The following is a 26683-nucleotide window of genomic DNA, read 5'->3' as shown; positions in this document are numbered from 1 at the left end:
TCGTGACCAGGAGCGAGTGGAATCCGCTGCGTCTGCTGCAAAAGCCGCCTCTTTCCCTCCTCTCATCATCGCATCGACCTCGCGCCGAGCATACAGCCAGTCACTCGCCATGAGCGACGTTCGCGGGCCAGCCAGCGCTCTCACCTCGTTCCTCCGCGAGAAGAACATTCGCATTCCCAACACTTCGTACAGTCGACGTCGTCGCCAGCAGCAGACGGAGGAGCAAGATGGTGCAGCTGATAGCGCCAGCAATGCCGCCGCAGAGCTTTCCACCTCCGCCGCTTCCTCGTCTCGCGAACTCGTCCTTACCCCCGATGAGCCCGCCGTAGCTGGGCCCAGTGGCTCTCGCTCTCGCCCTCGACCTCGCCCTTCTCGAGCAGCAGCAGCAGCCGCCGCTGCTCCCGCTGCGGTGCCTGCGAAGCGCAAGAAGCCCGCTCCTGCTGGCGCATCGATGAACTTTGACGAGGAGGACGACGATGATGATTGGCATTCAGACGAGGATGGCGGCAGCGACTCGGATTTCAAAGTGTCAAGCAAAGAGGCTGCCTCCCTTGGCGGCGCCGATACAGAAGCCCAGAAGTGGCAGCGCATCAAACGCGGCGAAGTCGAGAACATCAGCCTCAAAGGCGTCGCATCCGGCGCCATTGATTACTGTCCCGGCTGCTCCAAGCGCTTCTGCCTCACTCAGTACACCGTCCAGACCGAGTCGGGCGGTCTTTGCCACAAGTGCGGGCCGCAGTACAACGCTGCCATCACCGGAGGCAACGCGGCTGCGAGCTCTTCTAAGGGCAAGTCGTCAGCCGCCTCTACCAAACCGCCCCCCCGCAAGAAGCGAACCATCGTCAAGCGCCCGCAGGATAAGCGCGTCCTCTCCACGCTCCAGCACATGTGCATCAACATCATCTCCGACCACATCGAGGACGTCGAGGCCCTCGGCGGCATCGGCGATCGTAACATCGAGATCCTCAGCAAGAGCATCTGCCGCAATCGTCGCTTGAATGATCAGACTTTCCAGCTCTTCCTCGAGCCCTACACCGAGACGCTCAACCTCTACGACTGCTCGCGCCTCACGCCCGACGCGCTAGCTACAGTAGGGGTCTTCTCGCCGCGCATCCACACCATCAACCTTCAGCAGTGCGGTCAGCTGAACAATGCAGCCTTCGACGCCTGGACGGACAAGCTGGACCATCTTCGTCGACTGGAACTGTATGGCCCTTTTCTCGTCCGCAAGGAGTCGTGGCATCGCTTCCTCGACAAGGTAGGGGATCGCCTCGAATCGCTCAAGATCCGCGAGACGCCCCGTTTCGACCTCTCGTGCGTCCAGACCCTCGTTGTACGCTGCCCTGGCCTCAAGGAGCTCGGACTGGCACAGATCGGCCCTCTCAATGGCGAGTGCCTCAAGCCCCTCGCCCAGCTCAAGGAGCTCACTTACCTAGACATCTCCGATCCCGGTGTCAGCGTGGGCGGTATGCCCCCCGACTCCCTCAAGGACGACGAGGTCATCGAGCTCCTCTCTCACATCGGCGCGCGCTTGGAGCATCTAGACCTCTCGGGCAATACCGAACTCACCGAGCGTGTCGTCTTGGAGGGCATCATGCCGTACTGCACCTCGCTGCGTGCCCTCCGCCTCGCCAAGCTCACGAACATCTCCTCGGCGTCCCTCGCCAAGCTCTTCGAGTCCTTTGAGCAGCGCAGCCTCCCCAAGCTCACGCACGTCGACCTGACGCGATGCAACGAGGTGGGCGACGATGCGGTCGAGGCCTTGATCAAGCACTCCGGGCCGGCTCTTACCTACTTGAGCATCAATTCGTGCCTCAAAGTCAGCGGGGCCGGGGTGGACGAGGCAGAGGGCGAGGGCCAGGCCCAAGCTGATACCTCTGCTGCCCCGCCCGCCACGAACAGCGAAGTCAAAGGCGAGGCAGGCAGCCTCACCCCCACCACGACCCGCGGCGGGCTCTCTAGCATCGCCACCTCTTGCGTCTCTCTTCGCACGCTCGACGTCTCCTTCGTGCGGAAATGTGCCGAAGCTCAAGTCCTCTCCCTCATCGAAGGATGTGTCTCCTTGGAGCTACTCAAGGTATTTGGCTGTAACCGTATCCCGGACTATGTGGTGGGGACGGCAAAGTGTGCCATTGTGGGGCTGGAGAGGGTGCCCGTGGTCAGCCAGCCGAGGACTACCGGTGGGGCCGTTGTGTGAGGCTATGCGTCCTATTCGAGTAGGACGAGGAGGCGGCGTTCGCTCGGCCTGACTTCACTTTCTCATGTCCCTCTCTCTCTCTCCCCCCCCCCCCCCCCTCTGTCTCTCCCTCGACTCTCACCTAATCACTCGCGAATCGACACCACCTTTTACCCTTCTACACCCGCGCATCGTACCGCTCAACGTCGATGGCCTCTTGTGCTCGAAGTGATGAGCCGGCGTGACGACCCGCCTCGACTTTTACGGGGCTGTGCGGGCTCGGCGCGCACCGGGCGGCTCGTAAGTAGCTGTGAGCGCGCGCCACGCTGGTCTCGTCTGGCTGGCCTCGTTTGCTGCTCGCTCCTCTTGCCTTCACACCACTCATCGCAACTCGCCTCGCCACGCATCCATCCCTCCTTCCCTCTGCCATCACCACCGCACGCACATTGCACGAGCGCACAGAGAGAGTCATCCCAAGAGAGTCACAAGCCCAGGACGATTCCCTATCGAAGGGTGAGTGGTTCGCGCTGACACGACGGTGGTGTGGGCACGTACTGATGCTCAGCAGCCACGTCCGGTACGCAGGGGGCGATCCTGGGCGTCGAATCACACCGCACCGGACCGGACCGCATCGCAGAAGATGGCAAAGCAGTTGACTGTGTAGTATCTCATACTGAGGCAGCCGATCAGTACAGGCATCGCAAGGTGGCAAGCGTCGACGCCGATTTCAGGAAGCGCCACTGAGGACCAAGGCGATTGTCAAGGTCAAGGTCAAGGTCAAGATGAAGGTCAAGAGTGAGAGCAAGGGGGACGGCGGCCACACACGGCGCACAAGGTTGACTGTCAGGCCTCTTCACCCCTCTTCACTCCATCTCCTATCGCGAACATGGACGGTTGGATTGATGGCAAGAGCAAGCGCGACGTCTTTTTCGTGATGGTCATGAAGACCGTCCTGGACACGCCCGGCGCCGGTCGTGACGCACTCGCCAATGTCCTTGGCGCCAAGTATCACACGGCAAATTCATTTTACGGCCAAATCAATACCGCAGTCTGCGCACTCATAGAGCACTTCCACCTACAACACCGGGCAGAGTCCCGAATCTCATACGGGAGGCCGGAGCTCGAGCTGCTCCAGCAGCAGCTCATTGCCGACCTCGGGGCCTCTCACATGAGCCCTCGCAACTTTGAGAACACGACTTCCGCGCTGTCAGGCACCTCTCTCGGCTACGTCACGGGCCTCAGAGGAGGGTCCATGGCGGCGAGTGACCCGTTGGACTCGGACAGACAGGGCCTCAACGCCAAAGACATCACTTTGAAGCGACACCTCTTTGCCGGAGCCAGCAAGATTGAAGACTGCCCGTTCGCTCTCGATCTCGAGCTGACAGTCCGGCGTTTCAAAGGCTTTCAGCGTGCCGACAATCGGCATGAGACGATAATCAGAATTCCAGCCGTAGAGAGGGTTGAAAACGTCAACATCGAGCCTCAGGTTTTCATAGCGACACACCTGATGGCAGAGGGGCGGCTCAAGGAGAGGGACGAGCCCGACAGACAGGGGACAGTGATCAGGACGATGAGCGAGCTACTCTCATCTCCTGCATACGAATTCGTCGGATTCGACTGCGCCGCCGAGTCAGCATTCCTTCCTCCTCAACTCATAGAGACAAGGGAAGGTCACCGAGCTCGGCTTAGAAGAAACAATCAGCAGATCCAAAGGTTCGGCCGCCAACAGGGCACAAGAGCCTCTCGTAGACGCAGCTTGACTTACAATGCTGCACCTGAGTCTACACGAAACATTGTGATAGTATCTCTAACCGCCCAGAAACAAAGCTCATCGAACACAAGCATATGATCTCGTGCAGTGTGGCAGTCAAGTAGCAGGAACAACGAGGCGATAGCAATACGCTCAGCGCTAGTCTCTTTTGTCCTTTGTCGAGGCGCCGCTGGACCCTGAAATCGATCTGCACCTCTGCACTCGTGCTCGCCCGCACACGCGCGAACGTTGTGGTTTAGCGAACCGAAGCGGCCACGATCAGGCATCGAAGTGCTTTGTTCCAAGACTGTGCATTCTTTTCCATCATCATCATAGTATTGCTCGCCTTTTGTCTCTTCGCTACCATGAGCTCGAGCCTCCAGCGCAGGAGGGGTGTCATCGCGGACAATGGTGCGCCCTCAACGCCTCCGCACATGGACGGGTCGCGCTTTGTTCGCGTCGTTCTTGCCTTGTCCGCGCCCACCACGCCGTGACAAAGAAATGCGACGCCGACTTGTACCGTTCAATGATGAGGGAGTGAGGCACGATTAAGGCATATAACGAAGGGGCAGCGGGTACCACTGACCGTTTCCCATCTCAATCGTGTCATGGCATCCGCTGCTACCATGCATCGCGGTCGTGCAGGTCACGGCCGACAGGGCGTCCTGCCCCGAGCCTCGCGGGCCGGTCACAGCTTGCAGTCCACGGTCAGCTTCGCAGACAAGGTCAAGATCAAAGAGGTGGCCGCGTTCCTCGCATCGCCAGGAAGTGTGACGCTGGAACTCTTCGACAGGCCAACAAGCCTTGACGGTCTGTCGAGGAATCGGCTCGCCATGCATGAGAATGAGCCTGCGGAGAGGGAGTGTAACACCCGAGGCGGTCGCACTGCACAGCCTCCCATGCCCACCATTCAGGAGCTCACGGGAAAGGTGGGAAAGCACGGTTCATCAGCTCGCCGCCCATTCTGGCGCGCAACCGCTCGTCCGAGCCTCTCGCGCAGCACTTGCGCCACCGTTCGATCGCTACGCTGCCTCACCGCGGTCCGCTCAAGAATGCTCCGAATGCAGCTCACTGCCGCTCAAAGCAACGCTTCAATCGCCCTCGAGCCCGTCCACGCGCTCATGCACAGCGCCCTCAAGAAGAGCAAGCATCACTTTGCCCACAATCACGCCCGCTTGCGTGAGCGACATTGCAAGCGTAACGCGAGCACCCCGACGCTGCCGGCTAGCAAGGCTCGTACGGCCTCTCGCAAGAGGCGTGGCTACCAGTATCACCGTCGCAAGGCGTGGAGCAAAGATCCGTGCCCTCTATCAAGAGTTCCTTGCCCGGATCAAGGTCATGCTAAGTATGCTCGAGGCGCTCATTGTGGCAGGTACAGCTCGCCCGATTCCACGGATGGCCTCGGGTAGCGTGCTGGCTTTGTTAGGCTTCTCCCTCAACACTCAAGCCGCAACGCCATCCACTCGCAGTCTCGACAACCGCAGCGCTCTTGGCCACCCCGTCGTTGATTCGCTGTCAAGTAACGTTCCCCTCGATCCGCAAGTCTGGAAAATCGCGCTAGCCCTCGGCCTACTCACGACACAGCTGCTCCACCTCTGGCAAATCAACGCAGCAGAACGCCTTGCACTCAAACAGAAGCGAGCCGCCGCCGCAGAGCGAGCAGAATCTGCTCGCCTACTACGATCCTTCATTCGTGAGGTGGAGCAATACAATACCACCGTGGTTGCAGCGCAGAGCTTTTTACGAGGGACGGCCACACGCTCCCCTCAAGACGAGCCCCTCGTCACCGCGACGGAGGTGATGCGTTTCGTGAGGGAGAATGCGTGGCGCCCTTTCCCCCTCAAGGGGCTCCTGGAAAGCGTCGAGCAACACATTCACTTTGATGCCCATCGCAATTTCCCGGATCGGAGGCGAACCGTCGTCTTGCTCGAGATTCGCATCTACCTCTCCGTGCTCGCCAGACTGGAGCGTGAGCGCTGGGTCAACGAGGAGGGAGCAGTGCTTCGATCGTTGCGCTGCGGCGAGATGCTGGATATCCTCTTGGAACGACCCATTCCGCTCAGCCTCTGGAATGCGCTCAAAGCAGAAGTGCGAAGCGCGGAGCAGGCTGAGCAGCCTAAGCTTCTCCCGACCTCCTCTGCCAGGTTCAGCGGGAGTATGATGTTGAAGGCCTTTGCCTCCGTCTTGGACCAACTCGGCCCACTCTGGTGCAGTCTCTTTGCGGCAGCGGTCACTACAGCAGCTGTTTCACGCTTGACGCCGTGAACGGTGGTACTCTGCTGCTCCTTGTCGTACTCGCCGCCTTCTTCTGAGTCGTGAAGCAATACCAGTCATTTTGTCCTGCACGCTGGAAAATGGATGACGTGTGGCGTGATTGCACGCGCTTGTGCTGGCAATCAAATCAGAGGAGCTCGGCCGGACAGCATTGAGGGAAGAAGATGGTATTACGCTTGAGTTGAAGATGAGAGAGGAGACAAAGTCGAAAAAAGCTAGAGGCGTGAGATCGTCATGCTGCTGAGGGCCAGGGTAGGGAGCGAGCTGCGAATACGCGGTCACCTCCGGCATCCAACTTGCCGTGATGACGAGCGAGTATGACGGCCGAAGACTGAGGCCATGAGGCTACGACGATGGCGCGGGATGCTGAGCGGCTGTCGTCGAAACCTCGTTCTGATGAGCTGATCTGAGCAGCTCAAAGTGATAGCTGATCTAAGAGACGAGGGACACTGATGATGGAGAGGGCGAGGTATAGATGATGATGGTGGGTAATGGATGTGCTTGAGAGACTGGCGTCAGATCGAGCTTCGTGTGTATAAGGAGCGCACTTGCTGGTGAGGCGGTCCTGATTGCGCCTAGTTGAGGCCGCTGCTGTGCAAGCTTACTCGCTCAAGCCGCCGAGCTACGGTCCCCGCGGAGATACTTGGCGCTGCTAGCGTCCTCATCTACGGGCATCGAGTTGGACTTGCTGTCGCGTCCATTGCCATGACTACCGCTGCCTCCCGCGCTTGTCCTGCCGCTCCCACTCGGCCCAGCCGCGTTGCTCGAGACACGAGTGCGCGACTCCCAAGCACGAATACGGTCGAGCCTTTCCTGCTCTTCCTGCTCAGCACGACGCCTGCGCTCCTCGTACTCCCTGCGACCCATGCGAGGAAGAGCAGAAGACGGAGCAGGGAGGAGTTCCCGCTGCTGCGAGGGATGAAGGGCCGACCTACGACTAGCAGCCGCAGCTGCCGCCTGAACGGCCTGGAAGCGTTGCTGTGCTACGTGAACTTGGGCGGCCACCTGAGCCTGCACTTGTGCCTTGACCTTGGCCCTCGCGCTAGCTTCTTGCGCCTGAGCCTTGGCCTGAGCTCGTAGACGGGCCTGCTCTGCTGCTTCCTGACGCGTGGGGCACTCGTAGCCGTGAGCCTGGCGGAAGAGGGCGGCAGCGGCTGCTCGTTGCCCAATGGCTCGTTCCGTCTCGGCTTGAAGGGCTTCGACGTACTTGTCCCATTCGTGCATCTCGGCTTGGTCTGGGTTGAGAGTGTGTTTCGTCTTGTGTGGGATAGGAGGGAGCTGAAAGGCGCGAGTGGTTGAGGTGGAGGAGGCAAAGGCGTGGGCCTGGGCGGAGTACTGCCGCTTGCGGCTCTTTTTACCGCTGGGCATTGCAACGTGGCGCGCGATGTGAGAGTGTCGTATCGACGAGGAAGATGGGATGTAGGAGATCTCAATGCGAAGAATCGACTTCGCTCAGCAGCGAGCCGGCTGGTCGTGGTTCCGAGCCGAGCCTGCTATCAAGAGGCGTGCCCGTCTTGGCGTGATGTGATCGAAAGGCTGGGTGCGAGACCTGCTGGCGATGAGAAGAGAGAGATGGGCGATCGAGGCGGGCTTGTTGATTGATGGAGAAGTTAGAAAGGCAAGGCCCGAGAGGCAATCACCTGTGTTGAGTCGAGCGGAAAGGAAGGCGCGTCTACGGTGGAGCGCGGCGAGCGGGACGGAAGGAGCCGTCGACTCGCCCGCCTGTCTCACCTCATGCGGCACGCCACACAGTCTCACTCATCTGCGAAACCGTGACTTCTCTGCATTCCAGCAGCGTGAACCTACGATACACCTTCCCATCACTCGCGCCGCCGCCCACTCTCAAAGCAAGACCCCCTTGACCTGCTCGATCTTGTCCAGGTGAACGTTGCGGATGAGCAAGATGGAGATGAACGCCAGGCCCATGAAGATCGTACCCGCCGCGACCATCCACTGTTGCGCCTCGCCATACGCCCTCGCAATGGCCAATCTCGTCGCACTCCCCACCTCATAGCTCAGCTGCGTATCCAAGCTCTCATAGATCGTCTCCCAATCGGGTAACGCCTCGGCAGGGAGGTACTCCTGCAGCTTGTTGGGGAAAGTGTGCGTCCAGATGGCACCGGAGACAGCACCGCCTACTGCGGATCCGGCGTTGCCGAAGACGGAGAGGATGGCAAAGGCTGAAGCGGCTTCGTTGTGGGAGGCAGCGGCGAGGACTGCGACCTGCTCTGCGATGACCATTGTGCCGCCGCCGAGGGACATGAAGATTTGGCACATGATGACCTGCGCGCGTGCGGGTGGGGCAGGGGCAGAGGTCAGCAAGATCGGTAGGCAATGGCGCCGCGACGCGCGGGGCACTCACGAATCCAACGCTCTGACCAGGGTGGCGGAAATAGATGAGCAGACCCTCACCCAGCGTGTAGATGGGCAGGGCAAAGTAGAGGACCCACTTGAATCGGCCTGATCGCTTGATTACGTAGCCGACGATGAGCAGCCAGAAGCTGTTGACCACGTCGCTCGTGTTACTGATGTACCCTGCCTCGCTGAGGCTAACGTTGAAGACGACCTGCAGCAGCGACGTAAAGTATGCGCCCCAGCAGCTGGCGGCAATGAAGTACATGAAGCTGAGGTAGCAGCCTCCGATGAGCGTGCGGTTGGCCAGGAGGGAGCCGGAGGCGAAAGGCTTGGGAGAGAGGAAACGTTCGTAGATGCCGAAGAAGACGATCATGAGGAGGCCGACGACGAGCATTGCAATGATGTGGGGCGAGCGCCAGTCGGACGACGACGACGAGGCGATGTTGAAGGGGATGAGGAAGAGAGCCAGGCCGCCCGCGAGGAGGATGACGCCGGGGACTGGGCGCGAGTGGGAAGAGAGGGGCTGATCAGTTGATGTATAAGAAATGGATGAGCGCCGCGCGCACTCACGATCGAACTCGATGACAAAGGTCCAAACCTTCTCGAGCAAAGGCTTGCCCACATTGCGGCTCGCGCTGCGGACGAGCGTACCGGCCCGGATAGCTTTGCGCTTGTTGTACTCGAGCGCAATGAAAAGGGGAGCGGCTACGAAGGGCAGGATGATGGCAAAGGCACCGTACGACCACCTCCAATTTCTTGCATAGAAGCCCTATTGATGGAGAGGATGAAGGAGTTGATGCGCAGGGTCAGTCGCGGATGAGGAGCGACGCGTCCTTCATGGTGCTGCGGCGCGCACTCACCTCCGCAGCCTTCGGCCCGGCGAACGCGGTAATCAAGTAAGGCGAGCTGGTAAACGCATACGCCAGTCCTCTGTCCCTCAGCGAAGACGTGTCCGTCGTAATAATGTCCACTGTAAAGATTGCGCCCGTGTATCCGACACTCCAGAAGACTTGCGCCGCACAGTACGTGTAGATGTTGGTGGTGGCCGCGCTCAGGATCAGGCCGATGAGGGAGAGGAGGATCATTACGAGGAAGCCATAGCCACGGTCCCATACATTGAGCATCTTGGCTACAGGCATCGCTGTGGCTGCGCCCATGATGCCGGAGACCTGCGCGTGCGGGGAGGCGGTGAAATGGTTAGACATGTCGATGGAGGGCTACGCAGGGCGGGGTGTCGCGCACGCGGCACTCACGATGCCAATGACGGGAATGAGTGAGTGCTCCTCGAAGCCGGAGACAATGTACGCTCCGAGGTTTGCGGTCAAGTTGCTCTCGAAAGCGCGCACGAGGTAGAGACACCACATGGACGCGTAGGCGACCCAGAGCCACTTGCGATTCCAGGTCAAGGTGACAGCTTCCGCCGTCGTGACGCCAGCTTGGGCGTCCTCATCTGGCACTTGAGAGGAGGAGGGGGCCACGGCATGCTGGGCACTCTCGCTGTCGGCGTGCGACTTCTTGTCGTCGCTGAAGGACTTGTTGTCCGCGTCGTCGCGCGCGATGGGGACTGTGGGGAGGTGTGGGTGAGGGTGAATTGGGTCCATCGTTGGCGCGTAGCGCGTGGTTGAGAGGGTGAGGGCTGGAGGGGCAAAGAAGGCTCGACGCCCAGCCTTCTCACTCCTTTAAGCGATATTGCTATTCGATCTCCTCCCACACTTCATCAGATCTGACAAGAATTTTTTCTTCTCTCGCCTCTGCCCTCATCTCCTCGCCCTTGCCGTCGCTGGTCCAAGGTACAGCCTACTTCTCCCGATCGATTGGCGATCGCCACCAACACGCTAGTCCAGTACGTCCGGCCGACATTGCAGCTCGGGGGAGCAGCTTTGGGCTCGTTGACATTGTGTGCCGCACTGTACCTCGGCGCTCTTGAGCTACTTCTCCCCGTCTTCGTCTCCCTGCGAGAACCGCTCTGGTAGTGTCTAGACTCTCTGCCCGCCGTTTCATTGATCCCGATCCCCTCCCTGTCTCTCGCGTCGGGCATTGCGGTGCGGCCAGCCAGCCTCGATCAGATCAACCTTGACTTGCACGCTCCACGCTCCGTCGTGTCGTGGCGTAGAGAGACGAGGCGACACGGGACGTGAAGGGTGGTGGCCAATGGGCAGTCGAGCGAAATGAGAAAAAGAGGAGGCGCAGCGCGGCCAGACGCAGAGCAGGTGGCGGCGCTGCGTGCGCTGCGTGTATGTGCGCGGCTGCGTGAATGAGTGCGAGGAAGAAGAGAGCGCAAAAAAAAAACCCGCAATCAGATTCTGCGCTCTGCCCTATCAGCAGATTAGCCGTACCCGTTGAGGCCGACGCAGTGGCGCAAGCGCAACGCAACGGCGCTGCGCTGCTGCGCTGCTGCGCTTTGAGCCAATCTAGCTATCATACGGGCCATCTTGTTTGCATGCATCGAGGAGAGGAGAGCGCGATGAGAACGCGAGTGGCTTGCTTGTGCATGCAGGGATCGCTGCTCCCCGCTCGTCCTCGCCCGTAACGACGGTGATGTAGGAGGCCGAGGCAGAGCGCGCGACCGATGATGAAAGGCAAGGGGGTCTATATTGTGCTACTGAGCGTGCGACCGATGATGAAAGGCAAGGGGGTCTATATTGTGCTACTGAGCGTCGCCGCTTTCCTCCTTCTTTGTGGTTTAACGGTTTTAGGACGTCCGCTTGTCACTTTCTACGCTTTCAAAGCGTTGAATCAAGCCTGCGGGAGCCCCGGGTTCGACTCCCGGCAAGGAAGATCCTACTCTCTTTTGCCATCGTTACCACCGAATCGCTATCGCGATGAGGATGGCGTTGAGCGAGGAAGATGTCGTGTCGTGTGAGTCGTGTTTTTTCTTTGGCGTCGGAAATGGAGTGGGCTGAGACACCTCGACGCGACGGCCACGCGGAGGCGGAGTCTGAGCGCTCGAGCCACCCCACCTCCCGTGTTGGCGGGGCGGGGCGCTTGGTTGTCCTCGTCGTCTTGCTCTCGTTGCTCGCTGCTCCTCGCCCCCCATTCGAATGGTCCTGACCCGTCTCTCATCTACGGCGGTGCCGCGGTGGACAAGGTGGGGAGGTGCAGCCTCAGCGAGGTGCTTTTCATCCTCCTCGTCTCCTGTCAAGAAGGCAAGCCAAATTCGTATGCTCCTCGTCGGCTCGCCGGTACGTACTCAACGCTGCACGTCCGGCGCTCACCTCCTCGCCGTATCTCACACCTTCAAACGCCTATCTCTATTCGCCCCGCACTCGCAGGGCTCAGGTAAAGGCACCCTGTCCTCCCTCCTCTCCCGCACCTTCCCCACCCTCACAACCATCTCCGCAGGCGACCTCCTTCGCTCCCACATATCGCGACGCACCCCTCTCGGCATCGAAGCGGAGAGTGTCGTCTCATCTGGCTCCCTCATGCCAGACGAGACGATGATGCGCATGGTCGGATCAGCGGTTCGCGAGCTAGGCGCGGGGAATTGGTTGCTCGACGGATTCCCCAGGACGAGCGGGCAGGCCCGTCTGCTCGATGCGGCATTGGAGGAGCAGGGGAAGGCGTTGAATCTGGTGGTGAATCTGGACGTGCCCGAGAGTGTGATCCTCGCGAGAATACTGGATCGATGGGTCCATCCAGCGTCGGGCCGGGTGTACAACCTCTCGTACAACCCGCCAAAACGCGCAGGGATGGACGATGAGACTGGGGAGCCACTGGTGCAACGTAGCGATGATAATGAGGCGACATTCCGCTCGCGATTGGAGGCGTTCAAGGGGCAGACGGGGCCTATGATTCGGCACTTTGCTGAAATGTCGAAGCGTTTTGGTGCGCGGGAAGAGTTGGGGGATCAGGAGCGAGCCTACGTTTCGCTGCGCGGGGAGACGAGCAAGGAGATCTGGCCTAAGCTCAAGGCGGTCATGCGGGAGAGGTATGCGCAGGAGGCGTTGCGGTGAGATATGAATGACAATGGATTCACGGCGCGGAATGGCTAGGATACAGAAGTCACTACTACTTAGGTTGAGCGATGTGGTGAGAGTGGAGTGCTCCATGAGGTGGGTGCGCTGGCCTACGCGCCCGGCTGCTTGCGCGCCTGAATCCTCCGCTTCGAGGCCGATCCCACGCTGGTACCACCACCAGCAGAGGCAGAGCGCATAGACTCTCCATGCTCTCTAGGCCTTTTCCTTCCTCCTCCCCCACCATCATCGAGCGACTCCCCGCCTCCCCCTTCTCCCTCGTGCTGCTGCTGCTCCTCCTCACTCTGCGTCTGCGTCATACTCGCCCCTACGCCCTGCTGTCGCGCAACCAGTAGATCCTCCAACCGCTGCCTCTCCCTCTCTCCCTGCGGATCCCGATACGTAATCACCATGCTGTGCTCGCCCGCTCCATCCGACGAGGGTCCAGCCGAGCCAAATTCGTTGTGCTGCTGCACCTCCCTCTCCCTCCTTCGCCTCGCCTCCTCCTCACGACCCCGCGCAAGAAGACGCGCAGCACGAGCCGCAGCTTCGTCCAGCGTTTCGGCCTCGTCGTTGTCGCCTGGTGCGCCCTTGACGGGGGAGCGACTCTCGTCCCGCACGAGGCTGGCAGTACGGGAGCGATCGCTTTCGCTACTACTCGCTCTGCCCGCGCCCGTGAGGCTCTTGACGCGGCGTGACTTTGGTGGTGCTTTCCCGCCGGATGTAGTGCTGTTGAGGGAGCGACGCGGCGCAGCGGCACTCGACGATGACGTTGTTGATGGGCCGGCTTGCGGCTGGTGTCCTGCGCCATCGTCACCGGACGAGGCGGAGCCCGCGCGCGTAGGCAGGAGTAGCTGAGCAACCTGATTCTGCATCTTTGTGAGGAACGAGGCATGCGTCTGTGTTGAGAGCATCTGTGTTGCGTGGTAAGGCTGGCGAACGCTCTCCGCGCTCTCCGCGCTCTCCTCGCCTTGGTCACGGGTGTGACTGTTGTTGAGATCTTTGGAGAGGCAGGGTCCGCGAGGAGGGCTGCTCTTCGGTATGGACTCGGCGGCAGGATTGCCATGCTCGCCCGTGATCCCCTGCTTGCGCTGCCCTCCCGCGCTACCCGTGCGATTGCCTGCTGAGCGGGCGCGCTCGCTGCTGCTGCTACTCGGCCGGCTACTGCTCGCGATCTGCGTCTCTGCAAGAGCCGACTCGCTCAGCTGTCCGTCCCCCTTCGTCTTCGGCGCCGGCTCTACCCTCCCCTCGCGCCAGATGCGCTCCACCCACTCCACCCCCACAAGGGGCGTTCCCCACTTGATGGCTCGGGCCTCCTTGATCCATCCCTTGCTCTCCATCTCCGCCTGATCGAGGGATCGACACTCCACTGCTCGGGCGGAGAGGAGATGCGTGTTCTCCCTCGCGGCGAACGTGTCCGTTACTTTGCATCCTACCGTCTCTAGAGCTTTGCGTAGCTGTTGTCGCTCGGGCGTCTCGCCGTTGAGAGGGAAGCCGGTCAGGGCTACGACGCACTGGCTTGCTGCGGGTAAAGGTAAAGCCAGGCCCGGCGGACGTAGCCACGGTGCAGACGTAGGTTCGACGACCCGCTCATAGAACAGACATTGGTCGAGCCAGTGGAGGGTCACTGGTTGGCCGTACGTGCTGGGAAGATCGGGTGGAGCAGGCGAGGAGGCGGAGGAGAGGAGGCAGTAGTCCGCTGCAGCGCCTTCAACCGTGCCCGCAACTACGTCCGAAGCTCCGGCTCCATACAAGGCGGAGCGAAGGAGAGGCAGACGATCCGAGGGACAGGAGAGGAGGCGGAAGGTGAGGTTGCTGAAGATGCCGCGTGATGCTGGAGGAGCTGGTGCTGAGGGGGCGCATGGAGCTGCGGGCGCCGGAGCTGCCGCAGGTGGGTCTGCAGGCTTTGCGTCCTCCTTGTCCTTGGCTGGCGGGTCGTCCCTCTTCTCTCTGTCCGCTCGCTCCTCCTCCTCGAGCGGCGTGCTATCCGGCGCCTTCCTCAGCTCACTCCTCTCCGCCGCATCGGCCACCTCCCTCGACAACCCGAGCAGCCCTCTAGGCGTGATCGACTCGTGCTCAGGCAGCTGCGATTCAGCTGCAATCTTCTTGCTCACCCTGCCCACAGCCGTTGCTGTACCATTGGACCGTGTTGGGCGAGGTGGTTCAGCCTCCCTCTTCCTCTCCTCCTCCCTCTGCATAACCTCCTTCACCCGCTCCTTGAGCGCCCTCTCGGCCCGATCAGGGATCGACTGGATCGCTGCCGCGCGCACGGTAGAGGTGGGTCCTTTCCCACATGGCCAGGCATCGTAGTCATGAGGTGGGAGAAGGGCGCGGGCGCGCTCGCAGTCCTTCAGCCATTCGAGGTGTACGCATGCTAGTTGCTGTGCGGCGCGTTGGTTCTCCTGCGTGCCCATCTTGCCAGCGCGGTATTTCTTGGCGTGTGTGAGGGTCGTAGAAGGGCGAACGTCCGCCTGGGCGCAGACGAGATGGGTTACGTCGGCGTCAAAGCGCATCGGCACGACGAGCTCGGCGCCTAGCTCCTTGATCAATTTCCTCGTTGCCAACTTGCGCGTATTCTCCGTCAATCCGCATAGCCCGACTTTCAGACCTGCCAAGGGCGGCATGGTATGCTCTCGCAACAGCCCATCGATGTCGATGTTCTCTTGCGCCTTTTGCCATTGCTCGTGGAGCTCGGTGATGAACGAGGGAAGGAGGATGGGCAGTCCGAGCTGGATGGCGCAGTCGTATTTGGAGGAGCCAACCTTGTAGGCTATGAGGTGCGTGGTGGACTCGGTGAGGTTGCCTTCCGCCATGCCTCCCATGCTGTAGAGCTGTTGAGTGAGTGTCGTCTGGGCGAGGGTGTGGACGAGGAGTGGCTTGGCGTCAGGGTGAGAGCAGTGCAACGACGCTTTGGGCGCAAAGACTCACCTTCTCCTGCGTCACGCCAGTGAAGCAGAACATCCACCCCTTGAGTGGCCTGTCCTTGTCTCCACCTCCATCCTCTCCATCATCGTACTCGCCGTCATGACCACCATCGCCATCCGGATGAGGCGATGTAGGCGGCGGCGACGACGAAGAGGAAGCAGCGCGGGCGCCACCACCACCTTCTAGACGAGACGAGGATCCTGGGTTGGTCGGTCGCAGCTTGACATTGGGCACTTTGGAGGACTTGTGGCCCCTGTGAGCCATGATGGCATGCCGCGTCGAGCGGGAAGAGAGTGATGAAGTGACAAAGCGGGAAAAGGGTGAGTGAAGTGCTCTCGTGTGTGTTGCACTTCTGGAAATGAGTCGAGTCGCGTCCCGTTGACCAAAAGCCAGTTCCGTCTCGTCGAGCGGGAGGGAGCGTGGAGCGTGTGGCGTGGCTGCAGGCGGGCTCAGACGCGCCTCAGGCTTAGACTGAGATGAGAGTGGGGGGCGAGGGCGAGGGCGAGGGCAACGAGGGCATTGCTGCTACTCTGAGCTGCCATTCCTTGATGAAGAGCTGACTGGCTAACACTGTGTGATATTTTGCTTGCTCATCCACACTCATCATTACCACCACCTACTGCAACGCGCTCGCTCCCCCGTACACTCGCACCTGCACGTCGTCGCCCAACTCAGGAGGCGGGGCTTTCTTGGCTGCAGCTCAAAGGCAGCTCGCGGAGAGGTAGAGGCAGAGGCAGGGCGGCGGCGGCACCCACACCGCACCGCCCAAAGTGACAGACGGCGGTCCGCGCTGCTTTGTGACCCCCTGGATCACGACTTGGCTGCTTGAAACCACCTTGCCATTCTCGATACCGCTCATCGTCGCGCACACGCTGCGATGGCGAACCCTTATTACCCGCCTAGCGGATCACGCGCTGGCACACCATCTAGACGGCCTACCTTTGACCCTCACCTCTCCCCACGCGGCGATGTAGGCCTCTCGCAAGGCGCTCGCTACGATGACGACGAGGAGGACAACTACCACTACGTGCAGCATGGCCAGCAACGGCAGCCCCCTTCTCACCACCAGCAGCCCTTCGATTCCTCCCACTCCTCCTCATCAGCCCTCGAACCTCCCCCTTCCCTCTACCCGCCCCCATCCCTCCAGGATCGCTCCCCCTCCCCAGCCCCATCAGACGGAGTTCACCCTGACCGCCCTTTGAAATGGGAGCGCCTCAATCCAGAGCAACGTCGTATCGCCTCGACCTTTCCCGAGGACCTCGATGAGGAGGGATCTTCCATGTGGGCCTCGATAAAGAAGATGCTGCGCAATTGGCGCACATGGATCAAATGGCGCTACTGGTATTACTACCTCGCCCTTGTACTCATCGCAGTCATGGTCGCCTTCTTTACGATTTATCACAGGCAGATCATCGATTGGCTGACGCCTATCAGTCAAAAAGTCAATAGCGTCAAGTGGGGATGGGTCATTCCTGTTGCGATCCTCTTTGTCATCTCCTTCCCGCCGCTCTTCGGCCACGAGATCGTCGCCATCCTATGCGGTATCGTCTACCCATTGTGGATCGCATTCGGCGTCGTGGCTCTGGGTACGCTGCTTGGAGAGCTGTGAGTGGCACGAGTACCCAACAAGCTCCTCCCCTTTTAGCGCCAGCTGAACATCCCCTTTCCCCCGCGCCCGCCCCCACTCGCCCGCCCAGCGGCAACTTCTGGGCCTTCAAATGGTGCTTCCGACGCCTCGCAGAAAAGTACGAGCGCAAGTCACTCAACTACGCCTGTATGGCGCACATAGTTCGCGAGGGAGGCTTCCTCGTCATCCTCATCGCCCGTTTGTCCGCCATCCCTGGCCACTTCACTACGGCCGTCTTCGCTACCGTAGGCATGAACGTCTTCATCTTCACGCTCGCCGCCTTGCTCTCCATGCCTAAGCAGCTCGCCGTCGTGTACCTAGGTGAGGCGATTAGGGAGGCAGGAGAAGGAGGAGAGGAGAGCACAAAGAGTAAGGTGATCAAGTACGTCGTCCTCGCCATCTCCGCCATCATCACGCTGGCGGCTGCGTGGTATCTGTACGACAAGATGGAAAAGGCTAGACCGACCGTGCAGGCTAGATTGAGGGCGAAGCGCTACACCATGCTCAGCGAGGCGCGTAGCGGGTTGAGCGTCGATGCTACACAGAGGGGTGGGCCAGGGCGCGGAGGAAACGCCGTAGTGATTGTCGACGGAGACGATACAATGCGCAGCTACAAGGCCGGGGACGACGGATGCGACGACGAGGAAGGAACGGCGCCCTACCAGCCTAGCTGGCAGCAGTGGAATCACGGCGTCGTCCGCGACCAACAGCAGGCGATGCAGCGCGCTCCTTCGCTCCACTACTACAACGGCGGGGCAGGCGCGATGGGCGCGACGGTTGAGGGAGGTCAGGGGCGTGGCGGAGCCGCAGCCTACTATTACCAGCAAGACGACCCGACGCCCACCGGCTACAGCTATACGCGCGACGCACCGGGGGCAGCATCGCAGCAGGACTTGCTGGCGTACTCGCCCAACAAGGAGATGAGAATGGCAATGCTCCCCCCGTCGGCGGGGCCAGACGCGAGAGACTACAGGCCGCACGACGACAACGACGACGACGACGACTACCGGAGACGGTCCGCACTTCAGACGCAGAACCGCCCAGTAGCTGCCGACCAGCCTCCTCTCACCCCAGTCGAGCCGCTAGACATGAACGTCCTCCTCGCGGCCACAATGCGTGCTCCCCTCAACTCAAGCGCACCAGGACAACACCAGCAAGACGTCTCCGCCGCCTCGTACGTCACGGCGTCTGGGGACGCTCCGCAAGCGCAGGCGCCCAAGTCCAACCCTCACGCCGCAGCCGCCGCCGCCGCAGCCGCCGCTCCAGGCGGTCATTCGCAACGCTACCGCAGAGCAGTAGCGGCTAGTGACGCCAATGCTGGAGGAGACGAGGATAATGGCTATTCCCTCTACTCGTACGGCGGACATAGCGAGGTGGAGCGTCACGCCCAGCAGCAGCAGCAGCAGCCGTACGGGCAGCAACCTTACGACGATCCGCCACGATACCATTTCTGATGAAACGTGATGCGGCATGGTGCGCGCATGCATGCATCCACCTATTCGATCTCTGCTTTGTTCATGGACTCTCCCCTGCTTCCCATTTGTTGTAAATGACGCGACACGATTCTCCCTTCATCCTCGAGGCTGCTGCTTCTCGTACGCTTACATGGTCCATCCTTTTTGTCAATATCTCAATGCCAAGTGTCACGGTGCACGTCTGGCGTGGCATGACGCGTGTTCACGCTACAATCTCAGGCGGGACAACGTGTGAAGTAGACTTGAAAAAGATGCATGATTCATCATGTCTACCAGAGACAGAGAAGCACAGAGTTTCTGAAGCAGAAAAAGGGCGGGGCCACGAAAGGGTATGCTGCAATGATGCAGCGATACGAACAAAGGGAAGACGGGAACGGGGAAACGGGTCCGAACCAATCCAGTCCAAGGTAATGGTAGTGGCAGTGGAATCGAAAGCAATGACGAACGGCTTGGTCGATGAAACGGCAAAGAAAAACGGGCAGCGTGCGTGCGTGCGGGCGTGCGTTTTTTGCGCCGAGGGAAGAGGAGAAGAGGTGTGTGCTCGGGAGGAGTGTGTGGGGTAGTAGCAATGACGTCCGGACCAAAGAAGAAAGCAGGAGGCACGAAGAAAAAGCGCAACGCTTAGTTCTGCGCAGCCATGGCCATGGCCTGGAGGCCGGAGAGGACCTGGTCGAAGTTCTCGAGGTTCTTTGGGCGGGCAGCCTCTGCTGATGCTGCGGCTGCTGCTGACGAGGAGGAGGCGGATGCGACGGCGGCCTGTGGGCGGGCGGAGTGGAGGGAGGGTTAGCATGCTGCTCGTGAGGACAGGTGTGGTTGTGCGAGAAGGGACGGGGGGAGCGCAGTGCTGCTTCTGCTGAAGGGTAGGGGAGGGGAGGGGAGGCATCTGTGATATCTATGCGCGCGCGCGTGTGTCACGCCCCCGCCTCCAAATCGAAGCTGCTAACTTCGGTCCGCATGCCCCCCGTTCCCTTGCTTCATCGCAGCCCAGCAGCCCGACGCGCGCTGCTGCTACGCTGCGACGCTCACCTTGGAACGAGAGACGGATGCGACCGAAGCGCTCGACTTGGAGGCAGAGGCGCTCGACTTTGATGCGAGGTAGGACTTGTGTTGGACCGAGGCGCGGGAGACACTCGCCACTGATTTGACCGACGCGCGACTTGCTGATGAGACGGACGAGGCTGTGCGGGTGAGTGGGTAGGGGAGAGTGATCAGTACGTGATGCCCTGGGGTCCCGCAGCGCACCCAACTCACCGCTTGCAACCGCGGCCTTGGATGCCGAGGCGCTGGCAGCCGCCTTTGTTGACGAGGCGTACGCAGCAGCAGACGACTTGCTAGCCTCAGCGGCAGCAGAAGCAGATTCCGCAGCGGCCTCAGCAGCGGCAGTCTTGCTAGCAGCGGCGGCAGCAGCAGCAGAGGACTTGCTGGCCTCAGCAGCGGCGGACTTGGCAGCAGCAGCCTTGGCAGCGCTGTCATCGTCGTCGTCGTTGTTGTTGTTCTTGTTCGAGTTGCCGCTCGACTTCTGGCTGCTGCTGTCGTCGTCGTTACCCTTGTTACCGCCGCCGAGGAGGCCACCGAGGAGGCCACCACCGCCACCACCGCCGACGGACCAGCTCATATCGATGACACCGAGCGACGGGTCGGCAAAGTAGTTGAAGAGGGCAGGGCTCATGTCGAGGGCGCCCCACTTGCACGTCTCGCCATCTCCGGGGCACTCGTCCTGGATGGTGGCCTCGTGCGACTTGCCATTGGCCGTGATGGTGATCGTCTTGCCGCACCATGACTGCGAGTACTGAGGTCGGTTGAGGGCGACGGTGTAGCCCGAGTTCTTGAGGTACGAACCGCACGATCCAGCGTTTCCGCTGTGCGTACAGAGGAGGAGAAGAAGCGGGTCAGCTCGCTGTGCGAATCAAGGCTGGCCTGCTCGGGCGGGCACGCGCACGCACGTTTCAGTGTTGTAGAAGGTCGCCTTGCCTTGGTACGTCTCTCCCCTTCGAGGGTAAGAGTGAGCGCGACGAATGGCGCCGTGGTGGGTGTTGTGGGCGGCCTCAGCGGGCGTCGTGAACGACGAGAGAGCGGCCGCGATGGCTGCGATGGTGCAGAGAGTCGTCTTCATCGTGGGCACTTTAGAGCAAAAGGGGGGCTGGATAAGAAAAAAGAATGTGGTTTTGCGCGTGATGACGAGGAGTCAGGGAATACCACGGCGCGATGAAAGAGAGTGGGGAGCGAAGGGGAGGGGATTGGGGCGTAGCGGAGGGTTGAATTGAGGAGAGGAGAAGAGAGAAGAGGCAGTCGTGGTAGTGATGGTGATCGCGATGGTTGCTCCTCGGCGGGCGTCACTGACTGACTTGCTTTGCTTTGCTTTGCCTTGCCCTGCCTTGCCTTGCCTTGCTCTGCCCTGCCCTTGCTCAGGGGGCTAACGACGAGGGGCATCGAGGGCGCTACAGGGGAGCAGAGGGTGGCGGCACGGCTTGGTTGTTTGCCCAATGCTGCGAACGGACTTTGGAGCAACAGAGTCGCGCAGTGCCTCAATCGCTGCATCGCGGACTCTCGGCCCAGCAATGCGCAACTCAACAGCCCGCACGCCGTGCGCGCCTGAATAGCCTCGGTTCTCTGCAGCCTTCAGCTTTTCCATCGAGGCTTCGGCACGTCGGGCGCTTGTAACGGCTTGCGATGGAGCGCTGCTTGGCTGCCCTGGGCCCGGCTCCAATCGATCAACGATCATCACTTCAATGAACCAGCCCGCTTGCTTAGTCGCAGCGACCACTCTTCTCCGGCGTCATCGGCTCGCACACACTCATTGATTCTCGTCTCTTTCTTGTTCTTCTTGCCCGTTTGGCCGCGGCGCGATGTGTGGCATGACATCGAACAAAGGAAGCAGGTGGTGCGTTGCCGCCGATGATGATGGAGAATCAGCTTGAGCCCAATCGCAGCGCTGCAATGCACACATGCTTAAGCGCTCGGCATCGTCTTTGTTCTCTTGGTCGAGCTTGGCAAGCAGTCCAAGAACAAGGAAGCTTGAGCGCGTCGTCACGCGTGGCCACGACGCCAACATTCCCGCCCGCAGGGGGCTCGCCGCCGAGTGAGTGAGATGAGACCAAGACCGACACGAGACAGGCAGCGGAGCCAGCCCCCATCGCCGATCGCTCCGTCCGTCCGTCCGTCTCGGCGAGGCAATGAGAAGAATCTCCCGAAGCAGCGTCGAAGCAAAGTCGAAGCAGCGTCGAAGCAACTGAAGCGTTGGTTAGATTTCGATTCGCTTTGGCATCTCGATGCTTGAGCTTCGAATGACTCCTGAACATCTCGCGAGAACGGCGAGATGGTTGGCTCGCTGATTACTGCGACCGGAGGCCGGTCGGCACCGCTGCTATGGGACAGAGAACGTTGATTCATCGTCCTTCAGGGGCTGCCATCTTGTCGTTGCCCCGAATCTCGTCGCACAGCCAGCTCGTCTTCGCGTACCTTTGTTGGCCCCTTTACGGTGTTGCACGCTTCAATGCCAATCATGGGTCGCAATCCGATTCGTCTATCAAACATGCTTACAGATGGATATCGCGGCTCGGGGCAGCCCCGCGCTTCGTTACCAGAAGCCCGTTCCTCCCAAGCCTAGTCTGCAACCCTCCTCACGCACCGTCTCTCTCAGCGCTTGCCTTGCCTCGCCATTCTCCCCCTTGGCCACCCCACCCCCGACCTCCTCCTCTCCATGCACGACATAAGCCTGCCACTCGTCCTCCCACACCGTCTGCCCATAGCCCCGCATCCCCAGATCCGTCTCGATGGCTTTCCGTGCCCGTTTCGTGAGCGACGAGTAATGGTCCGTGACGAGGGAGCGATACAGCTCTGAAAGGTGGTACAGGGCGTGCAAGCGTTCGTGCGGGAGTGAGGTGGATTGTTGTGTGACGAGGGAGGAGATGAGGTAGCTTGGGGAGGAAGCGCGAGGCGGGCTGGTGAGGACTCCTCTCTCGTCGAGAAAGGTCAAGAGCTCCTTCTCCTCTGCATTGACGAATGCAGCCCACCATACTGCTTGTCCGTCCTGCTCTTGCTCCTGCTCCTCCTCACCCCCTGCCTCCTCTTTCGCGCGCATCTCCCGCAACCACTCCCGCGCCACGCTCAGCGGGAGGTTGAAAGCCTCATAGTTCTGGCATAGCCTTGCCTTGCCCGCCTCCTCCAGACTCAAGTATCGTCTCGCCTGACTCGCAGACTCGTAGAAGGCCTCGATTCGGGCCAAGGTGGCGTGCTGGTTCGCTTTGGATGTGAAGAGAAGCGTGATCAGCGGGCCTGAAAGGGTGGCTTCGAAGAGTGGGCCGCACGCCTCTTCGTCCCTATCATTGCCTGGTGTTGATCCGGATGCTGAGGCCCCTCCTTCCCCCGCAGCAGTTGTCTGCCCTTTAAGCCTGGCCTTGAGCGGATTGGCCCCCTTCTTGTTACTTGGCCCAGCCTTCTTCTTACCCCGAGGCTCGGCCATGCAGCGCGCCGGGGTCGAGTCACTTGAGGGCCGTGAGATTCCTGGGCGCGGGCGGTTGCGCAAGAAGGGAGAAAAGGAGAGCGCGCCATCACGGGCGCGGCAGAGGGACGCGATACGGGCGCGATCTCACCGCCCTGCGACAGACTCGACGAATAGGATGTGGTACCGGGATGGATTACACGCATCTTCTGAATCATTAGACGAACGAAACTCTGCTACACTAATCTCTAGGGTCGACGACGGGTATGTATCCTTCCTCCGCCTCTTCCACTACTTCGGCATAGGCGAAACAGGCGGCGCCTCAGCCTCAGCCTCAGCCCCACCTCTTGTCCCTCCGGCAGCCTCATCGGCCTCCTCCTGCCCCACCTCATCATCCTCGCCCTCTCCCTCCGCATCCGTCACCTCCTCCACAGTCCTCCCACTCCTATCCTCAAAGTACGCCTTCTTCCTCGTCCTCCTCCCGAACACCCCCATCCCTTTGGTCCACAGAGCCATCCCATGCATCCCCGGCTTGACCTTCTTCGGCGCAGCCTGCGACGCTTCAGCCGCACTCAGTCGAGGCGCATGGCCGAGGACCTCCTCACGGAAACGGGTGCGCTTGGAGCCTACGCCTGCTTCGCGCGCAGAGAGGTGGAGGGAGAGGCGTAGCAGTGTCACAGAGTCGTCACAGTCCCTGCGTCCGGCGAGGGCCGAGGGTGGGGGTGTCTCCCGTGCAAGAGCCACGTCCACAGGACCGTAGCGCGCTTCGTCCACCCAGAGAGTCTCCTCGGCCGTGCCCCCAGTCCCCTTTGCTGTCCCCTTGGGCGAGTCAGTAGGGGTGCGCTGCGCGGACCCGGTGATACCGTGCTTCTGCTTCTGGTCCAAAAGTCCACGCTTCAAGGCAATCTCCAACATCTCCTCGCAACGCCTCTCATTCTCCCTGCGTCGCTTCTCCACCTTCTTTGCCGTTCGCTTGAACCGTTTGTCCCAGATCCCTTTGCCTTCCAGGTAGCGCTTGACGGGTCCTTCGCGGATGGTGCCTACCACCTCTGGGTGCTCTATGAAGAGCTTCACGGCTTGAAGCTCCTCCTCTGCCTCGAGGGGGCGAACGGCGCCGCGGACATTGACACGTTCGCGGATCATGTGCTCGTGGAAGTCCGGGCGTTTCAAGGGGACTTGGCCTGAGTAGTCGTTGGATACGCCAGAAGTGGCTTTGCGTCTCTTCTCTTCGAGGAGCGAGTTGGCATGTTGGCGCCGCGTGGCTCGGCGGGAGGAGTGGGCGCTGTTCGTCGCAGAGGCGGTGGCCGAGGGAGGCGTGTCTATTGCGGTGAGAGCGGTGGGCACGGAGCTGGGCGCGGTGGTGGCCGGCGTGGTCGTGCCGCTGCGACTTGCGGTGGCGGGGCTGTTGCTTGCGGCCAGAGACGAGCCAGTCGTACTGCTTGCATCTCGCTGCCTGGTCGAGTCGTCTGTCGATCCTTGTTCGCCATGCAACATCTCCTCTGGCTCATCGACCCATCCTCCCTCTCCATTCCCATGTCCCGCCCCCGTGACACCCTGACTAAACACACTACTCGAAACGCTCGGCTCCTCCCTCAGCTCCGGGAACGGATTGCGCACCAATGTCGTCTGCGCATTAGTCACATGCTTCGCAAAGCTAGCCAGAGCACGATAGGCGTATCGCGCAGCGGTAGTGAAGGGGAAGAGGGTGAGGACGTGACACTGGTAGTCAAAGACTTGGAGGTGCACCTTCGTCGGTTGCGAATTGAACCTCGCCGCCGTCTCACGAGCGCGGGCATTCTTGGCGAGAAGATGCTCGGGCAAGGGATACTTCTCCGGGCGAGCGGCCCGATGGGCGAGCATGATCACCTCGTCGCGAAGCACCTCGCCGTCCCCAGCGATGATGTAGAGCGGGGGTAGGCCGCCCAATGAGCCCTGGAGGACTGGGGAGCAGAGAGGGTGGTAGAGCTGGTCATTTGTGGCGTAGAGCTGAATCTGCTGCGTGAGGTGGATACGGTCGTTGTTCGAGAGCTCGACGTCGATGATGTCTGACTTGAGGGGGGAGGGAGCGGGGGGGATGCCCGCGATGCTGGGCTTGGAAGTGGTTGGGGACTGAGGGCGCGAGGCGTGCGAGGCGTGCGAGGCGTGCGAGGCTTGCGGAGACTGAGGACGCGAGGCGTGTGGTGTGCGATCCACTCCCTTGACTCTTGGCTGCCCGTTGCCACCACTGTTGCTACCCGTCTCCGCCTTGACCCCATCCTGGGGTACTTCTCTGCTCGGACTGTCCTTCTCGTCCACCACGGCCGGCACCGGCCAGAGGGTCGAGGGCTTATGAACGAAGCCGTACTGCGGGATGATATCGCTATCCGTGTTCTGGAGAATAGAGGGGAAAGAGTGGGTGAGGTCGCACCACGGCGAGATGAGGGTGCATCCAGCAGGCATGGGCAGGCCCAAATCTCGCAAAACGGCCAGGACGGCGAGGCACATGCCTCCACCTGCCGAATCTCCACCGAAGATGATATTCTTGGGATCGATGGCCTTGTGTCTTGCGCCCGGTGGCGGTTCAATGAGGTAGAAGTAGGCAGCGAGACAGTCTTGCAATGGAGCGGGCCAGGGATATCCGGGGGCCTTTCTGTACGTAGGTGCGAATGCTCGCCCACCCATCTTGCGGGCGAGGCGCACAATCTGGTATCGATGCGTCGTAGGTGCTGAGCCAAAGTAGAAGCCACCGCCGTGGAAGTAGAGAAGGCACCTTCGCAGTCGATCCAGCTCTTCGACGGGGACGCTGTCGTCGCCCGAGCTGCGGTGCGCCTCATCGAGCTCCTCGATGGCCGGGTCGGTGCTGCTCTCCTGCTTGCGCACATGCTTGCGCTCGACCCTCTCGTGCCTGCGGTGATATTTTGCAAACTTGGCCGCCTTGACGCGCGCCTCACCGTCGGCCATCTCTTCTACTATTTTCGCCTTCTTCCAGTCAGACGTCATGGCTACCCACTCTGCCTCTACGCCGTTTAGTCCGCGGACTTGCCACCATTTCTCACCGCCTACCACATTCTTCAAGTCATCCGGCCCAAAGTAGTCTATGATTGCCTTTGCGGCTTTATCGCATGATGAGAGGGGGATCAAGTCTGAGACGACGGTGGTGCGTGGGGGAGGCGGGATGCGTGTGTTGGTGAAGGATTGGAGGGATTCGACCGTGTCATTTGTGGCTAGCGAGATGAATCTGCGTGCGCGGGGTGGCTTGAGATGTCAGCAGTCGTGTAGTCGTGTAGTATCAACCACCTGTCCTTCTGAAGCGCCGCCTTACCTCTTGACGATGGAGAATGCCTCGTGGAAGAGCAACTCATCGGTGGCTTCCAAATGACGATCCTTTCTACGCTTCTTTGCCTGCTCGAAGTAGTGCTGAAAGAATGTGTTGAGCACAGTGGGCGCGATGTGGCGTGCGGCGCCGAGGGTAGTGATCGTCATGGTTCGTGCTGATAGTCGTGCGATTCCATCGAGTGGGTAAAGAGTGAGGGGCGAGGAGGTGCGGGGAAAAGGCACACACGGTGGGTGGTGAGCGTTGAGCGGGGCCAAGTTGAAGCGAATTGCAATTGCAGCGGCGCAGCGGCGCCGAGTGGACACCGTCTGTCTGTGCCTTGTTTGTGGAGGAGTGTGAGCGGAGAGGAGGAGGGGCGGGGCGGGGCGAGGCTGCCGTGAATGCGGAGCGCGAT

At 60.8% G+C, this 26683-nt stretch overlaps 12 protein-coding genes and 1 non-coding gene across 13 annotated transcripts; 6 read left to right on the top strand and 7 right to left on the bottom strand.

The window, feature by feature from the left end:
- Nucleotides 1-109: 109 nt before the first annotated feature.
- Nucleotides 110-2295, top strand: BDZ90DRAFT_236515 (RNI-like protein; the record flags this gene model as incomplete). The annotated part of the gene is made up of 2 exons (XM_025507299.1): nucleotides 110-1809; nucleotides 1927-2295. The coding sequence occupies 2 exons, from the start codon at nucleotides 110-112 to the stop codon at nucleotides 2195-2197; spliced, it is 1971 nt and encodes a 656-aa protein (XP_025365772.1). The 3' UTR covers nucleotides 2198-2295.
- On the top strand, nucleotides 2292-2885 carry BDZ90DRAFT_37180 (hypothetical protein). Its single transcript, XM_025509531.1, has one exon. It carries the CDS (start codon nucleotides 2408-2410, stop codon nucleotides 2705-2707), a length of 300 nt encoding a protein of 99 aa, XP_025365771.1. The 5' UTR covers nucleotides 2292-2407; the 3' UTR covers nucleotides 2708-2885.
- On the top strand, nucleotides 2575-4161 carry BDZ90DRAFT_230151 (hypothetical protein). The gene has a single exon (XM_025505358.1). The coding sequence runs from the start codon at nucleotides 3063-3065 to the stop codon at nucleotides 4023-4025; it is 963 nt and encodes a 320-aa protein (XP_025365770.1). The 5' UTR covers nucleotides 2575-3062; the 3' UTR covers nucleotides 4026-4161.
- A 2253-nt stretch (nucleotides 4162-6414) lies between these two features.
- Nucleotides 6415-7786, bottom strand: BDZ90DRAFT_277553 (hypothetical protein). The gene has a single exon (XM_025509019.1). It carries the CDS (start codon nucleotides 7566-7568, stop codon nucleotides 6810-6812), a length of 759 nt encoding a protein of 252 aa, XP_025365769.1. The 5' UTR covers nucleotides 7569-7786; the 3' UTR covers nucleotides 6415-6809.
- Nucleotides 7787-8009: 223 nt separating this feature from the next.
- BDZ90DRAFT_37108 (siderophore iron transporter) lies at nucleotides 8010-10254 on the bottom strand. The gene is made up of 5 exons (XM_025509529.1): nucleotides 9809-10254; nucleotides 9416-9724; nucleotides 9126-9324; nucleotides 8563-9053; nucleotides 8010-8483 (listed from the first exon to the last, which is right to left on the bottom strand). The coding sequence occupies exons 1-5, from the start codon at nucleotides 10154-10156 to the stop codon at nucleotides 8043-8045; spliced, it is 1788 nt and encodes a 595-aa protein (XP_025365768.1). The 5' UTR covers nucleotides 10157-10254; the 3' UTR covers nucleotides 8010-8042.
- Nucleotides 10255-11227: 973 nt separating this feature from the next.
- BDZ90DRAFT_t3 lies at nucleotides 11228-11333 on the top strand. Its single transcript has one exon. It is a non-coding gene; the product is annotated as a tRNA-Asp (tRNA).
- Nucleotides 11334-11603: 270 nt separating this feature from the next.
- Nucleotides 11604-12575, top strand: BDZ90DRAFT_230148 (ADK-domain-containing protein). The gene is made up of 2 exons (XM_025505357.1): nucleotides 11604-11737; nucleotides 11828-12575. The coding sequence occupies exons 1-2, from the start codon at nucleotides 11717-11719 to the stop codon at nucleotides 12506-12508; spliced, it is 702 nt and encodes a 233-aa protein (XP_025365767.1). The 5' UTR covers nucleotides 11604-11716; the 3' UTR covers nucleotides 12509-12575.
- Nucleotides 12576-12658: 83 nt separating this feature from the next.
- On the bottom strand, nucleotides 12659-15804 carry BDZ90DRAFT_37134 (hypothetical protein). Its single transcript, XM_025509530.1, has 3 exons — nucleotides 15437-15804; nucleotides 13644-15357; nucleotides 12659-12927 (listed from the first exon to the last, which is right to left on the bottom strand). Exons 1-3 carry the CDS (start codon nucleotides 15695-15697, stop codon nucleotides 12809-12811), a joined length of 2094 nt encoding a protein of 697 aa, XP_025365766.1. The 5' UTR covers nucleotides 15698-15804; the 3' UTR covers nucleotides 12659-12808.
- A 908-nt stretch (nucleotides 15805-16712) lies between these two features.
- BDZ90DRAFT_215825 (hypothetical protein) lies at nucleotides 16713-17581 on the top strand (the record flags this gene model as incomplete). The annotated part of the gene is made up of 2 exons (XM_025504248.1): nucleotides 16713-17038; nucleotides 17131-17581. Coding segments are annotated over 2 exons (777 nt in total), but the record flags the coding sequence as incomplete, so codon positions are not given.
- Nucleotides 17582-18626: 1045 nt separating this feature from the next.
- Nucleotides 18627-19718, bottom strand: BDZ90DRAFT_37000 (hypothetical protein). Its single transcript, XM_025509528.1, has one exon. The coding sequence runs from the start codon at nucleotides 19416-19418 to the stop codon at nucleotides 18738-18740; it is 681 nt and encodes a 226-aa protein (XP_025365764.1). The 5' UTR covers nucleotides 19419-19718; the 3' UTR covers nucleotides 18627-18737.
- BDZ90DRAFT_36916 (hypothetical protein) lies at nucleotides 19395-20798 on the bottom strand. The gene is made up of 3 exons (XM_025509526.1): nucleotides 20479-20798; nucleotides 19787-20394; nucleotides 19395-19713 (listed from the first exon to the last, which is right to left on the bottom strand). The coding sequence occupies exons 1-3, from the start codon at nucleotides 20646-20648 to the stop codon at nucleotides 19544-19546; spliced, it is 948 nt and encodes a 315-aa protein (XP_025365763.1). The 5' UTR covers nucleotides 20649-20798; the 3' UTR covers nucleotides 19395-19543.
- A 1229-nt stretch (nucleotides 20799-22027) lies between these two features.
- BDZ90DRAFT_230146 (hypothetical protein) lies at nucleotides 22028-23057 on the bottom strand. Its single transcript, XM_025505356.1, has one exon. It carries the CDS (start codon nucleotides 22995-22997, stop codon nucleotides 22113-22115), a length of 885 nt encoding a protein of 294 aa, XP_025365762.1. The 5' UTR covers nucleotides 22998-23057; the 3' UTR covers nucleotides 22028-22112.
- An 81-nt stretch (nucleotides 23058-23138) lies between these two features.
- On the bottom strand, nucleotides 23139-26603 carry BDZ90DRAFT_36936 (alpha/beta-hydrolase). Its single transcript, XM_025509527.1, has 4 exons — nucleotides 26278-26603; nucleotides 23666-26193; nucleotides 23400-23547; nucleotides 23139-23351 (listed from the first exon to the last, which is right to left on the bottom strand). Exons 1-4 carry the CDS (start codon nucleotides 26436-26438, stop codon nucleotides 23225-23227), a joined length of 2964 nt encoding a protein of 987 aa, XP_025365761.1. The 5' UTR covers nucleotides 26439-26603; the 3' UTR covers nucleotides 23139-23224.
- Nucleotides 26604-26683: the final 80 nt, after the last annotated feature.

Source organism: Jaminaea rosea (assembly GCF_003144245.1).
Source record: "Jaminaea rosea strain MCA 5214 unplaced genomic scaffold BDZ90scaffold_1, whole genome shotgun sequence".
Classification (NCBI taxonomy): domain Eukaryota; kingdom Fungi; phylum Basidiomycota; class Exobasidiomycetes; order Microstromatales; genus Jaminaea; species Jaminaea rosea.
Note: the sequence above shows the minus strand (reverse complement) of the source record. Positions and strands in the feature narration are given on the sequence as shown.